The sequence below is a fragment of the Cyprinus carpio genome, chromosome A6 (genome assembly GCF_018340385.1).
Source record: "Cyprinus carpio isolate SPL01 chromosome A6, ASM1834038v1, whole genome shotgun sequence".
In the NCBI taxonomy this organism is placed as follows: domain Eukaryota; kingdom Metazoa; phylum Chordata; class Actinopteri; order Cypriniformes; family Cyprinidae; genus Cyprinus; species Cyprinus carpio.
This window is the reverse complement of record NC_056577.1, coordinates 11,882,499-11,898,379: the sequence shown is the minus strand read 5'-3', so window position 1 is coordinate 11,898,379 and position 15,881 is coordinate 11,882,499. Positions and strand designations below refer to the sequence as shown.

At 38.5% G+C, this 15,881-nt stretch overlaps 1 protein-coding gene across 9 annotated transcripts in view; it reads left to right on the top strand.

Moving 5' to 3' along the window:
- The first annotated feature begins 350 nt into the window (after nt 1-350).
- LOC109092399 (myotubularin-related protein 14-like) overlaps nt 351-15,881 on the top strand; it is a 31,930-nt gene continuing 16,399 nt past the window's right edge. The window contains exons 1-5 of one of the 9 annotated variants that reach the window (XM_042758061.1): nt 351-563; nt 4,002-4,278; nt 5,527-5,675; nt 11,913-12,021; nt 15,659-15,734. In XM_042758061.1, the coding sequence (XP_042613995.1) occupies nt 4,195-4,278; nt 5,527-5,675; nt 11,913-12,021; nt 15,659-15,734 (418 nt within the window). In that variant the 5' untranslated portion in view covers nt 351-563; nt 4,002-4,194. Of the gene's footprint in view, nt 564-3,179; nt 3,199-3,579; nt 4,279-5,526; nt 5,676-11,912; nt 12,022-12,436; nt 12,513-15,658; nt 15,735-15,881 lie in introns of those variants that run through there. The other 8 variants (XM_042758062.1, XM_042758060.1, XM_019106186.2 and 5 more) reach the window with 8 other exon arrangements.

The following is a 15,881-nucleotide window of genomic DNA, read 5'->3' as shown; positions in this document are numbered from 1 at the left end:
CGGCTTTCTTGCACTCAAATGGTTCTTACCCAATTGAGTGGTTGTCATATTAGGTCTAGGACTGACAACACGGCTGTGGTCTCATACATGGATTGTCTGTCAGATAACTTTGAAACCTTAAGCAGTTTTTTGGTAATCTTATCCTCTCTTAGAGGACTAAGGATCTGCAGGCTCTGTCAGCCCCTTTTGTATGGACTTTGCCCCGAGGCTGGTTAAAGTCTTATTGCTTCCTAGGCCTAGTTAATCCTAAGGCTGCTTCGACTCAGCAAGTGGTTGAAGGCTTTCTCCACTGCTATGCGGGGTCAGATAGTGACTATTTCTCTAGCCTATGATGCGCGTGATGTGACTTCACCTCTAAAGTTGCGTGCTCTTTCTGCAAGAGCAATGGCTTCTTCTTAAGCTCTCTTTAATGGGCCTTTGATGGGAGATGTCTGTGCTGTGGCAGGTTAGTCCTCTCCTAGCACTTTCATCAAGTTCTACTTGTCTGGATGTGAGGATGGCTCTTGGCTCCCCGGTCCCTTCTGCTTGAGCAGAATCTTTCCTCGGTCTTCCAGCTATCTAAGGTACGTCAGGCGTGATGGTATAATGTTCCCATAGCGATGACGTCATAGCAGCATTGAAGTGAACCTATGAGAGGGAAGATCTCAGTTAGGTATGTAACCTTAGTTTCCTGAATAAGAAATGAGATGCTGCGATGCTGGCCATTCCGTACCTTCGATAGCGCTTCCTTCGTCATAGTGTAAAATCTGATGAAATAGCGCACAGCACACATATATGAGCATAAGTGACTTAGGCTCGGGGCAGTGCTAAGCACTATTGGCCAATAAATTGGCGTGATGATATAAGGGTTTCAGACATTCGTCATACCGGCGGTGTTCTCATAGCGATGACGTCATCACAGCATCTCATTCCCTATTCAGGTAACCACGGTTACATACGTAACTGAGTTGATTTACTACACCAATATAACAACAAACAGTGGAGACGCATCATATACAACATAAAATCGTCACTTCCCTACAGGTACTGTTTACTAACAAGGTGACAGCACCAACTACTGGCCTGGCATGCGTAATACTGTGTTTTTGGTTGTTTTTGCAGATATGTGTAAATGCAAATCGTTTTGAAAACGTTGTGTATACGTGAAACTTTTTAAAAATGCAAGGGAAAAACTTTTCAGTTTTTAGCCTAATATATTTACTTAAAGTACCCCTGAGATTTTAAAATAAATATTTAATAATTATCACATTTGCATGTTCATGGTTCTCTGATGTTGCTTAATGTTATTTTAAAATTATTTATTCTATTTTTTATTTTAATTTATGTTGTTAATTTCAATGAATGGAATATATTTTCTTCATTTTTGTATTTTTATATCAGTATGGTACAAGATTATCCTATTTAAATCAATGTGATAAGTAAGGTCAAAAGTAATCTATCTGATTATATTACCTGAAATGTATAATGTAATGGATTATGTTACAAACTAAAATTTTTGTCATGTAATTTGGAATCAGTAACAGATTACAATTGTCAAGTAATTTACCCTGCTCTGGAGGTAAATCCGGCCCTCCTCTACCTTTGCTCTGGCGTTTCATGTCTTTTGCAGTGTCTCGAGCATGACACAGCATTCTAATTTTTTTTTTAAAAGTGTTAAAAAGAGACCTTAAGTTGTTTTTCCCCAAAATTCCTCTGCCGCTTCTTGCATTTTTCAAAGCAAAAACACATTCTGTGTGATTTGTGAATGCCTTTTAGAATGTCCTGTGATGGGGCCCCCATGGCACCACAGGGGTGCCCAGTACGCCACTGATTATCACCGTTTCAGCTGAGGAAGCTCTTGCTTTTCACCATGTGAGAAAATTAAGGTGTGGCGTGAGTCATGCTGAATGCGTGAGAGTTGGCAGTCCTGCCATTGTGTAACATTTACTACTGAAGTTAACCGAGTGAAAGTGAAACAGGTAGTCCAAGCTGGTGCGATTAAGTGTAGGTGGGGACTAATTTGTATACTTTTTTTGTATACTATTTTTTAAATACGTCATTTTGATTATCAGTGATGAAATTTAAACTAAATTAGTGACTGCAAGGGGAACTTATTCTTTTTAACACACAAACAACAATTGCATACCATAACAGCCAAGGGTTTAAAAATAAAAATTATAATAACAAAATTATAAAAAACTAAATACTGTCATGTTCATACAGTCAAAAAAAAAAAAAAAAAAAAAAAAAAAATTATTAAATAAATATATAAACCTGCAAAACGATTCGTTAATTAAGAAAGAGGATAGCCAGCTGACAAAATGCTTGTTCCTTGAACTTCTTTCTAATTTAATAAAGTGAAAGAATGCCTGAGCAACAATATAAACATCTCTTTCAAAATAAAACATATGGTACCTTGAATTAATTTCACAGAGCTACTTCCATCATTAAGAGTTTTCATGGCATCTATAAATAAATAAATAAATATAAATAAATACATTTGTATATATATATGTGTGTGTGTGTGTGTGTGTGTGTGTGTGTGTGTAAGAATAGGCAATAAGATTAAAAAAAAAAAAGATATAATATAATTAAATACATACCTGTTTCTAATGAACCTAATACTAATTTAAACCTTTGGGCAAATACAAGAGCTAACGCTCTGGGCTGAGATGGCAAAAAACCCAGAGACAGCTTGACTGCGTTCCACTCCACTTGTTTAATTTATCCCCACCTCAAACAATTCTATAATTTATACCTTTTTTTTTTTTACATAAATGTCTATATATATAATTTCTATAGAATGCTGGACCAAACATATTCGTAAGGGGGCGGTATGCAATAATTTCAAGTTGCAAATGCCAGATAAAAGGAGAAGAAGAAAAAATTCGTAAGGGTTAAAAATTGTCTTGTTCAAATACATACACTTGCGGTCTTGGCCACTTGAGAGTACGTGCGCAAGACTGTCCAGATCTTAAAAACGCCAAAGCGCAGTGCCCTTAACGCAAACTAAATCCTGACTATCTCGAATACTACGGTATTCAAGGCTTAAGTGAGTCCCATCATTTATCATGTTGTGGAAATAAATCGCGAGCCTTTTTGGCAAGATCGCAAGAGGTCACGGAAACCTTTCCAATGTAATTTAAATATTATTAATAATAAGATATTACATATAATTTGGTAGTAAAACAAAGTGCTACACGTTTTATTGGTGCAAAGGTGAGTAGCCTATATTTATTTTGTACATCATTTGCAACTGTTTTTTTTATCACTTCATTAGAAGCACCAAAAATTAAAGTGTGTCCCATCAGGTAATGAAAAGTTGTACACACGTTTGTGATCTTCATAATCGCTTGAACACTTGGGCCAAATACAGGAAATACGTCATATAAGTAGTCAAGTAATCAAGTGCAAAGACCGCAAATGTGGGTATTTGGAAAGGGCAAATGTAACATAACCATAACCAACTCCATAGCGGTTCAAGGTTCCGCAAGTAGCGTGTACTCATGCAACGTAATCAATGACGTACATCCGACTAAACGAGACGAAGGGAAGTTAGCGAGTGAAGGGCATAAAAAAAGGAATGGAACGCAACCCCTGACGTCTCCTTTCAGGAAATATGTAGATCACATGATCACATCAGTTTCCTGTTTACTACTGGCCCTGGTTAAAGTTCCTTAGCTATATCCAACACGGATAGAGTTCATTTCAGCATTACAAACTGCTCGTCTTTATACCTTTACACACCCGACAGTTTTGTCTCTGTAGGTTTTGTCTCCAGATCGAACTCAAGTTGATTATAAAACTCAAGGATAAAAAGCGTGTGAAGACTTAAAATTGTGTGGATTTCCTGTGATTGGTGACCGGGTGTTGTGATTATTTTGTGGCATGCGGTGTTTTGACGTGAGTGCTGGAAAAGAAACGTCACGCCGAAACGGGGGTTTCATTACAAATGAATTGCAAAACTCTTTCTTTTTGTTGATTGGAGAGTACCGTCGGTAACGGGTTATTTTGATTACCAGTACTGTGGAGGGGAGTCATCCCGCCAGGACCCTAAACTCGGGACGCGTCACCGGCCCCGGCGAATTAAAGCGGGCGGTAAGGAAAAAGCTTGCCCTGAAGGGATGGCCTGGAGGATCCTCTCGGACCCAGGGAACTGCGCTATTTAAGGAAGGCCGGGTTCGAATCGAGCAGAAGGCGGATGACGGCTCGAAAATGGCTAGCCGGACCGAGGAGATAACCGATCTGATCTATGTGTTCTCAAAGAGTCAGTACAGAGCAAAGGAGGTCACCCCGTCGGTAAGAGTGAAAACATCAGTTAGTTCCTTCCTGTAATGCAAAGCACCTGTAAAATAGGCAAACGGGATTTAAAAGTGTCCAAGATAAAGGTTTTGAGGCACAGCAACTGGAATCAGCTCATATGACTTTAAGAGACTTCCAAAGGGAAATCGATTCCATGAGTCATGAGTCTTTTCTTTCCAAAGTCACAGATTAAGCAGAAAAAAAATAAATGTTAGACGTGTTCTGCCTTTATTTGACCTTTTTAAATTAACTTTGTATGCTAATTTTGTTGAGAAAACAGAATGAGAGACAGTGCTGGTGTTCTAACACACCATAACAGTGGTTAAAACTAACCCACAACCCTGAAGACTGATTTATACTTCTCTGTAACCTAAAGTACACCGCTTCAAAAATATAACTATATGTCCTGTCCATATAGACCACAGTAATTGTAATTTGTCAACAGTTGTAATCGGTCATGCTAACCAAGAGACCATGCATTGAGTATGCATAGCATCCTCAATGGGAATGCATGTGAACACCCTTCTGAAAGGGATGTGCACATGGGGCCTGCAGGTGCACTTGCAGAATGGCACAAACGCACCAATGCAGAAGTATAAATGCAAACAGTCATATAGAATTTATTGTTTAGATCAGACGTAGCGAAATAACAGGCTGAATTTTGGGTTTGTATTGTCTACACTATGGCTCAGTGTTGTGGTTAACATTGGTGTTGTCTCAGATCTGCGTGTGTTCAGAGATGATGAAAGTACAAGGAAATAATGCAGGTTCTGTTAAAATGACATTCACAGGCAGTAGTTGTTAAACTGGTTGCATAGTTAAACTTTTTTTTAACAATAAATTATTATCTTTTACTGCAAATGTCAACAAACTGTCTTTTAGCACTAATGTTTGCTAAATAAAGGTTGCTAAACCATATTGAACAACTTCTTCATCCTACTATTTAACAGTTAAAAGTTCCATTAGAATATAGTCAAAGAAAGTATTTTCATAGCGTTAGCATTTAATTTCATAATTGACACCAAAGTTACCCTGTTTGACCATGAGCATTATGAGCATTATTTTTTTAACATCCAAAAAAGTTAATAATTTTATTTAGGATTCATATCTGTTTCTGATTGTTGCTGAAGTTAGAGGGTTGAACTTGTTTTTGTTCTTTTGATAACCTGATATTTTTTTTGCTGAATGAAAGTTTGTTTAAAAAGCTTTTAAAATTGTTTCTATGTATTTTCTATGTATTTTCAGGTAGAGAGAATAGAGGAGCACTGTTTGGAGCTGTTTGACCGGGACTACAAGTACAGTATCATCCACAACACCAATGGGGAGGTGTGTGGTCACTACCCACGGAAGATTGTGTTTCTGGAATATGAATCTTCAGACAGCAATAAAGAGAGGTAAGAACATTGCTGTCTCTTTTAGTAGACAGATCAGTAGTTAGTTATGTTTTCAAAATAGTCAATATTGGGAAGAAGCACTTTATAGTTATGTTTTGCCTTATTTCTCTGAAAATAGATTCTTGAAATATACTACAAAATATACTACAAAGCTTCCGGCTTTGCTACCGTTCGGACGTTCTAGCTTACTGCTCTGCGCTTTGCTTCTTATTTCTTATTTCTGTACTTTTCTCAGATTTTTCTAAGATTTTTACTTCAGCAGATCAGCACAGTGCTCAAACAACAGATTTTTGGCACAAACACTAAAACTAAAAACTCTTTGGGACTGGAATTATAATACAAAAAGAAGACTTTGCCTCCCACTGCCAGCAGCTTACATTCCGGAGACGGGAAAACAACTGCCTACATTCAAACAGAGAGAGAGAGAAAATGCCTCCTGTTGAATATACTTGTTGCATAAACTGCTGCAAACTTCTACAAAGGATTGTGGTTCTTGAAACAAAGTTACTTGCTGGACTTCCAAAACAGGCGGAACACTCAGCAGACCGTCGTCATGGACCCTCTCAGCATACAGCCGGTGAGTCCCATGAATCTTCTGAATCTCAACAGTTTATACCAAGTGTAGAGGAACAAGCCGAAACTGATCGCCACACTAATCGATGGCACAAACAGGGAGCGAGACCCAAAGGAACACAAGACATCAGATTGTCACGAGTTTCTCGTATTGCTGCTGTAGCATCCTCTACCCCAGATTCGACTATTACAAGGCTTGTGAATACTGGTATTCTGCCACCCCCTATACATCTTGAGAACAGATTTGAAGCATTAATGAATGCGGGTGAGGAATCCCCAAATGTGATTAAACATGTATCGGATCAGCCAGCAGCTAACACTGCTACTAACAGGCGCTCAAGGTCGAGCAGACAGCGGCATTCAGCTCAGAGCGCAGCCGAGCTCAGGACTCTGATAGTGGGTGACTCTATTATCAGAAACATCAGTAGCAGGACTACAACAACATGCTGCCTTCCTCAAGCAACGGTTTTCTGATGTGAACAAGGAACTTCAGAACATTCTGATGAAGCACAAGACTGCAAATCGAATCATCATCCATGTGGGGAAGAATGATATTCGGAAAGAGCAGTCAGAACTCCTTAAGAAGGACTTCAGTGAACTCTTTGAAACACTTCGAAGACTCAAAGTTCAGTCGTTCATCAGTGGACCACTTCCAGCAAGGGGAACAAATATGTTTTCACGGTTGCTTGGGCTGAACACATGGCTACAAAGATCTTGCAATATAAAAGGAGTAAATTTCATCGACAACTTCAATCTTTTCTGGGGCCATAGACAACTGTTTTAAAAACCGGATGGCCTCCACCCTAACAAACTTGGAGCTAGAGTGCTTAAGGACAATTTCTACTTCTGCTTACGCCATCCTTCAGCAGAGTATGTCAATTCATTCAGCACACACACACCAGGTCCGAGTCATCATGTGGTTGACATATCCCACAAGGACACTGATAACACCATCCAGCCACAACAAGCACTTCTGATGGACACTATACCGGCTGAGCCCTGCCCACAGAGCTCCTCACAGACAGACTGTGATGTATCAAAACAGATACAAGACTCAGCACCCAAGGACGACTTTCTGGAAAACAGCCAGGGAAGCCAGGACAACATATCACAGTCACTGGAAACACCAGAGACACAGCCCCTCTCACCGGACACATTATCCCTCTCTCCAGCATCTCCACTTCTGTGCTTCTCACAGAAAATGGAGGAATTGGTGTATGCTGGGACTAAACTCTCTCACTCATTCGCTGCAAGCCCGCAAATATCACCAAAAAAACGGCGGGCCCCCCAACCACCAAAGCCTGTGGGCCCTGCTCCTGTGAGAGCTCTCCGACCGCTGCCACAACGCCAGGGCCCAAACCCTCCATCTGCTGTAGGTGAACCAAAAACAACTGATAGCAGCTCTCAGTGATATGTGTCGGGTCCCCGCTATAATAGCAGCAACATTCACAAATGTTTACAGAACAAGCGGGAACCCCAGCGTGCCTGTAGCTTTCTATATTTCAGTTTTATCACGTGATAGAAAGTCTAAGGTCTTTTCAAGCTCAAGGGCAAACTCATCGAATCTGCGACCTATAATGCATCAAACTAAGATTGATATAAAGACACAAAGTACTGCCATCAAGTTGGCATTTTTAAACATTCGCTCACTAAAAAATAAATCATTTCTAATCAATGACTTTATAACCACAAACAATCTGGATTTTATGTTTCTAAATGAAACTTGGCTAGAAGACAGCTGCAGTGCAACAGTCCTCAATGAAGCAGCCCCTCCTAACTTTACTTTCATGAGTGTCTGCAGGACTGTTAGGAGAGGTGGAGGTGTAGCTGCTCTATTTAAAGATGTCTATCAATGCAAGCAAATGTCATTTGGTCAGTACTTGTCTTTTGAATATCTAGGGATTGTGCTGAAAGGTGCTCCACGCATTCTGTTTATCATTATTTACAGGCCTCCAAAATACTCTCCAGCCTTTGTTGAAGAGGTCACAGAAATGCTATCAATGATTTCCTCAGAGTTTGACTGTTTTGCTATTGCAGGGGATTTTAATATTCATATAGATAATGCAGAAAACAAAATTACAAAAGAAATGATAACCGTTCTAAAACACTTTTGACCTGATTCAGCATGTGCATGGACCCACACACAAAGTTGGACACACTCTAGATTTAATCATCAGTAGGGGTCTAAACATTTCATCCATTGTTATTAAGGACGTAGCACTATCTGATCACTTCTGTATTTTCTTTGATATATTGATCTCTGCTACCAATGAATCTAGATCTGTCTCTGTCAGAAGGAGATGCATTAACGATAACACTAGTGTGCGGTTTATGGAGGCTATATCTCTAACACCAAGCATTTCTGCAGACTCTGTTGATATTCTCCTTGATTCCTTTAACTCAAAAGTTAAGAATGTTATTGATGATATTGCTCCAATAATAGTCAGTAAGAAAACAAACAGACAGAAATCAGTTTGGAGAAGATCAACAGCAGTTCAGACTATGAAAAGACAATGCAGAAAAGCCGAGCGGATGTGGCGGAAGACGAAACTTGAAATTCACTATAGCATTTATAAAGACAGCCTTCATGCTTTTAATGTGAAACTAGCCACAGCTAGACAGAATTTCTTCTCAAACCTTATAAACAGTAACTTAAACAACACTCGTACTCTTTTTGCCACTGTTGAGAGACTGACAAACCCCCCAAGTCAGATTCCCAGTGAAATGCTCTCAGTTACCAAATGCAATGAGTTTGCTTCCTTCTTTTCTGAGAAGATCATTAATATCAGGAAGGCAATTAGCACATCCTCAAGTAATGCAGAGGTCAGACAGATCTGGACGCAATATCAAAAAGATACTATGTCTATTTTTGAAGCAATTGATAGCAAAATTTTGGAAGAAATAGTGCAGCACCTAAAATCGTCAACCTGCGATCTTGACACACTTCCCACATCTTTTTTCAAAAGTGTGCTTAACTGTTTAGAAGCAGATCTCTTAGAAGTGGTGAACGCCTCACTTCTTTCTGGGACATTTCCAAACTCCCTGAAAACTGCAGTTGTAAAGCCCCTCCTGAAAAAGAGCAATCTTGATAACACCATTCTGAGCAATTATAGACCAATATCTAATCTTCCTTTTATAGGCAAAATTATAGAAAAGGTAGTTTTTAATCAGCTGAACAAATACTTAAACTCAAATGGATACCTGGACAATTTTCAATCTGGTTTTCGACTGCATCACAGCACAGAGACAGCGCTCATTAAGATAATAAATGATATTTGCTTAAATTCTGACTCTGGCAAAATATCAGTGCTGGTATTGCTAGATCTCAGTGCTGCGTTTGACACTGTCGATCATAACATACTACTAGAGAGACTGGAAAAACTGGGGTCGGGCTTTCTGGGATGGTACTCAAATGGTTCAGGTCATACTTAGAAGGGAGAGGTTATTATGTGAGTCTAGGAGAGCATAAGTCTAAGTGGACGTCCATGACATGCGGAGTCCCACAAGGCTCAATTCTGGCACCGCTCTTGTTTAGCCTGTATATGCTCCCACTAAGTCAGATAATGAGAAAGAACCAAATTGCCTATCACAGCTATGCTGATGATACCCAGATTTACCTAGCCTTATCGCCAAATGACTACAGCCCCATTGACTCCCTCTGCCAATGTATTGATGAAATTAATAGTTGGATGTGCCAGAACTTTCTTCAGTTAAACAAGGAAAAAACTGAAGTTATTGCATTTGGAAACAAAGATGAAGTTTTCAAGGTGAATGCATACCTTGACTCAAGGGGACAAACAACTAAAAATCAAGTCAGGAATCTTGGTGTGATTCTGGAGACAGACCTTAGTTTCAGTAGTCATGTCAAAGCAGAAACTAAATCAGTATACTATCATCTAAAAAACATTTCAGGAATTAGATGTTTTGTTTCCAGTCAAGACTTGGAGAAACTTGTTCATGCCTTTATCACCAGCAGGGTGGACTATTGTAATGGTCTCCTCACCGGCCTTCCCAAAAAGACCATTAGCACAGCTGCAGCTCATCCAGAACGCTGCTGCCAGGATTCTGACTAGAACCAGAAATCTGAGCATATCACACCAGTCCTCAGGTCCTTACACTGGCTTCCAGTTACATTTAGGATTGATTTTAAAGTACTTTTACTCGTTTATAAATCACTCAATGACCTAGGACCAAAATATATTGCAGATATGTTCACTGAATATAAACCTAACAGACCACTCAGATCATTAGGATCAAGTCAGTTAGAAATACCAAGGGTTCACACAAAACAAGGGGAGTCCGCTTTTAGTTACTATGCCGCCCGCAGTTGGAATCAGCTTCCAGAAGAGATCAGATGTGCTAAAACATTAGTCACATTTAAATCTAGACTCAAAACTCATCTGTTTAGCTGTGCATTTGTTGAATGAGCAATGTGCGATGTCCGAATTGATTGCACTGTATTTTACATATTCACTATATTCTATGTAAAATCATTTTCTATTTTTTAACTGTTTTAAATTCATTTTAAATACGTCAATTTTTAAATCATTTCCAATGTTTTAAAATTGCCTGTTTATGGTTTTTAAAATTGCTTGTTTTATTTTTGTTATTATTTTTCTTCATGATTATTTTACCTTCTTTTATGTAAAGCACTTTGAATTACCATTGTGTACGAAATGTGCTATATAAATAAACTTGCCTTGCCTTGCCTTGCCTTACACTAGTGTTGGTCGATATGCTTTATAGTCATATCATCCAACAACTAATGAACAAAAGAAGAAGAAAGAAATAGCTTGGCGCGCTTTTTCTTAGCGTCCGTTTCCATAGTGACTCGTCGATTCATCGCTCTGTTGAGAATGTCTTGAGTCTTAACCAGGAACATACTCTGAGTTGAATGAACTTACTCCCGGATGCGTTTTTGGAACCACATACCTCAAATAAGTAAGGTTTGGGGTTAATCAACCGAGAGTTCAGGGTTTTGTTCACGGTAAGTTAACCCTGCTTTCTGGAATACACCCCTGGTCTCGAAGAACCAAAACAAGGGGCAGTCATGGCCTAATGGTTAGAAAGTCAGACTTGTAACCCAAAGGTTGCTGGTTTGAGTCTCAGGTCCGGTTTGGAGGAGTGAATAACCAGCGCTCTCTTCCACTCTCATGGTGTGTTGTTTGTTAACTACTACTGTGTGTGGTGCACTTGGATGGGTGTAGGTGAATTTGGGGCTTTCTTGAGAGATAAGCTATCTAAAGTTAGGTTTGCATTAAATCAGGATCTTGCATCTGAGATTATACAGTTCCATTATATGAGTCTGCATTTATTGCTGTTAACTCAAATTTTAAAACAAAGACATGGAACTTTAATGTAACTACTTTTAATGTAACTACATTGCTTATCTCCTTGAAAGTAATGCCACATGTGTAGTTAAGAACATTGTGGGAAGACTGCATGGTTTTCAAACTGCAGGCTAATATCTGTGAATGAAATCTGAAGACATACCTTTTTGTTATAATGTTGACATTATATACCTGTTATTCTTGTGACTGTATCTGATAATTGGCCATGTGGGAAAAGTTCTTGGCTGATCATGTATTGAATGGTTAAATATCAGTTTATATATGGTTCTATAACCAGTGTTGTTGATTTTTTTTTCTCTTCATCTATGTTCAGCTTTGAGAGTACTGTGCAGATCAGTAAATTGCAGGATCTGGTGAACCGTAGTAAGATGGCTCGCTGTAGAGGGAGATTTGTCTGTCCAGTCATCCTCTACAATGGAAAGGTAACTATCTTGTCACAAGCAAGTGGGAAAATTTTCAGTGTACAATTCGCCACATAGTATATTTTTTTGGATTGCCAGATGCTTTCTGTTGGCATTTAATTTTTTGTAATAGATTGCTATGTTATAGTTGTAGGACATGCCCCTGTTAGACATTTGGATATATTGATAGTACACAAATCATAGTGTCAATAACAGATTAAATTGTTTTTTCTTGTGAAATCTGGCTGTTGGGATCTTTAGTACTGAAGGGTAGAATTCAGGACTATCAGCCTTTGACTTTGAAGGTTGGTATAACTTACTAGGAACTTCTAACAAGCCAGACTCCTCTGTAGTTAGCTTTACCAGGGACATGTGTGTTTCTGTTTTAGTTCTAGTAACCTTAAACTAATTTCTTTTTTTTTCTCCTTTATTGTAGCATGTGTGTCGATCATCCACACTAGCAGGTTGGGGTGAACTTTATGGACGCACTGGATACAACTACATTTTTTCAGGTACACACACATTGTTAGCTACTACGAGCTATCAACATCGAAATGATGTGTCAAAAGTTGACAAATATTAACTTGACCTATGCTGCAAGATGCTGAAAGTACCGTGAGATGTGGTGCACCTACCAAAAACATTGATCAAACAGTGAAAAAAAGTAGAACAGACAGAATGTGTTCTGTTTGATTGATTCCTTAGAAGTTTTATAGTTATATGCCAACAAATAAATAGGGACAATTGCCTATAATGGAGTATAATCTCCCCCCTCAATCACCATTTACACCCATTTAAGTTTGTTATTCAGAATCCAGTGGGCTATTTGTGATCTGGTCCTGGTGTACTTTATTTTAATTTAGAATCAGAAACTGAACTTGCCCCTGCTGGACAGGAACTCATTTGGACAGTCAGTAAAAACTATTGATCCACCACTGGTGAACAGGACAGAGTCATAGGTTTGTGGACTTATGTAAGCCTTGAGGCCCAAAAGACATCCATGGTCAAATGGGAAAAATCATTTTTTCTCAAATAAATGTACACAAGACTGTTCATATTGTTCCATTCCTCTCCTTTTATTATCATGATTTGCCTAGATGATTGGCTTTAGCAGTCACACTTAAGGTTTATGAGACGATAATATCAAACATGCTTGACATAGGCTCAGATCGAGTCACTGAACCACCTCAAACACCTACTTGGCTATGGTCCGGATTTTTTGGCATAGACCTCAATTATCTGTCTCTGACAGCAAAACCCAGATAAAAATCATGCAGTAAAGGCACAGCTTCCGTCACTTAAACTTAACTGTTAAAAAAATTATAGAGATAAAGACTCATATGTACATGCATTAAAGCAGGGGTGTCCCAATCTTGCTGTGTGACATGCCAATGTCCTGCAAAGTTTAGCTCCTACTTCCCCCCGCACCCTGTTAAAATGACATTCACAGGCAGTAGTTGTTAAACTGGTTGCATAGTTAAACTTTTTTTTAACAATAAATTATTATCTTTTTACTGCAAATGTCAACAAACTGTCTTTTAGCACTAATGTTTGGCTAAATAAAGGTTGCTAAACCATATTCAACAACTTCTTCATCCTACTATTTAACAGTTAAAAGTTCCATTAGAATATAGTCAAAGAAAGTATTTTCATAGCGTTAGCATTTAATTTCATAATTGACACCAAAGTTACCCTGTTTGACCATGACATTATGAGCATTATTTTTTTAACATCCAAAAAAGTTAATAATTTTATTTAGGATTCATATCTGTTTCTGATTGTTGCTGAAGTTAGGAGGGTTGAACTTGTTTTTGTTCTTTTGATAACCTGATATTTTTTTTTGCTGAATGAAAGTTTGTTTAAAAAGCTTTTAAAATTGTTTCTATGTATTTTCTATGTATTTTCAGGTAGAGAGAATAGAGGAGCACTGTTTGGAGCTGTTTGACCGGGACTACAAGTACAGTATCATCCACAACACCAATGGGGAGGTGTGTGGTCACTACCCACGGAAGATTGTGTTTTCTGGAATATGAATCTTCAGACAGCAATAAAGAGAGGTAAGAACATTGCTGTCTCTTTTAGTAGACAGATCAGTAGTTAGTTATGTTTTCAAAATAGTCAATATTGGGAAGAAGCACTTTATAGTTATGTTTTGCCTTATTTCTCTGAAAATAGATTCTTGAAATATACTACACTAGTGTTGGTCGATATGCTTTATAGTCATATCATCCAACAACTAATGAACAAAAGAAGAAGAAAGAAATAGTTTGGCGCACTTTTTTCTTAGTGTCCGTTTCCATAGTGACTCGTCAATTCGTCGCTCTGCTGAGAATGTCTTGAGTCTTAACCAGGAACATACTCTGAGTTGAATGAACTTACTCCCGGATGCGTTTTTGGAACCACATACCTCAAATAAGCAAGGTTTGGGGTTAATCAACCGAGAGTTCAGGGTTTTGTTCACGGTAAGTTAACTCTGCTTTCTGGAATACACCCCTGGTCTCGAAGAACCAAAACAAGGGGCAGTCATGGCCTAATGGTTAGAAAGTCAGACTTGTAACCCAAAGGTTGCTGGTTTGAGTCTCAGGTCCGGTTTGGAGTGAATAACCAGCGCTCTCTTCCACTCTCATGGTGTGTTGTTTGTTAACTACTGTGTGTGTGCACTTGGATGGGTGTAGGTGAATTTGGGGCTTTCTTGAGAGATAAGCTATCTAAAGTTAGGTTTGCATTAAATCAGGATCTTGCATCTGAGATTATACAGTTCCATTATATGAGTCTGCATTTATTGCTGTTAACTCAAATTTTAAAACAAAGACATGGAACTTTAATGTAACTACTTTTAATGTAACTACATTGCTTTATCTCCTTGAAAGTAATGCCACATGTGTAGTTTAAGAACATTGTGGGAAGACTGCATGGGTTTTCAAACTGCAGGCTTAATATCTGTGAATGAAATCTGAAGACATACCTTTTTGTTATAATGTTGACATTATATACCTGTTATTCTTGTGACTGTATCTGATAATTGGCCATGTGGGAAAAGTTCTTGGCTGATCATGTATTGAATGGTTAAATATCAGTTTATATATGGTTCTATAACCAGTGTTGTTGATTTTTTTTTTCTCTTCATCTATGTTCAGCTTTGAGAGTACTGTGCAGATCAGTAAATTGCAGGATCTGGTGACCCGTAGTAAGATGGCTCGCTGTAGAGGGAGATTTGTCTGTCCAGTCATCCTCTACAATGGAAAGGTAACTATCTTGTCACAAGCAAGTGGGAAAATTTTCAGTGTACAATTCGCCACATAGTATATTTTTTTGGATTGCCAGATGCTTTCTGTTGGCATTTAATTTTTTGTAATAGATTGCTATGTTATAGTTGTAGGACATGCCCCTGTTAGACATTTGGATATATTGATAGTACACAAATCATAGTGTCAATAACAGATTAAATTGTTTTTCTTGTGAAATCTGGCTGTTGGGATCTTTAGTACTGAAGGGTAGAATTCAGGACTATCAGCCTTTGACTTTGAAGGTTGGTATAACTTACTAGGAACTTCTAACAAGCCAGACTCCTCTGTAGTTAGCTTTACCAGGGACATGTGTTTCTGTTTTAGTTCTAGTAACCTTAAACTAATTTCTTTTTTTTTCTCCTTTATTGTAGCATGTGTGTCGATCATCCACACTAGCAGGTTGGGGTGAACTTTATGGACGCACTGGATACAACTACATTTTTTCAGGTACACACACATTGTTAGCTACTACGAGCTATCAACATCGAAATGATGTGTCAAAAGTTGACAAATATTAACTTGACCTATGCTGCAAGATGCTGAAAGTACCGTGAGATGTGGTGCACCTACCAAAAACATTGATCAAACAGTGAA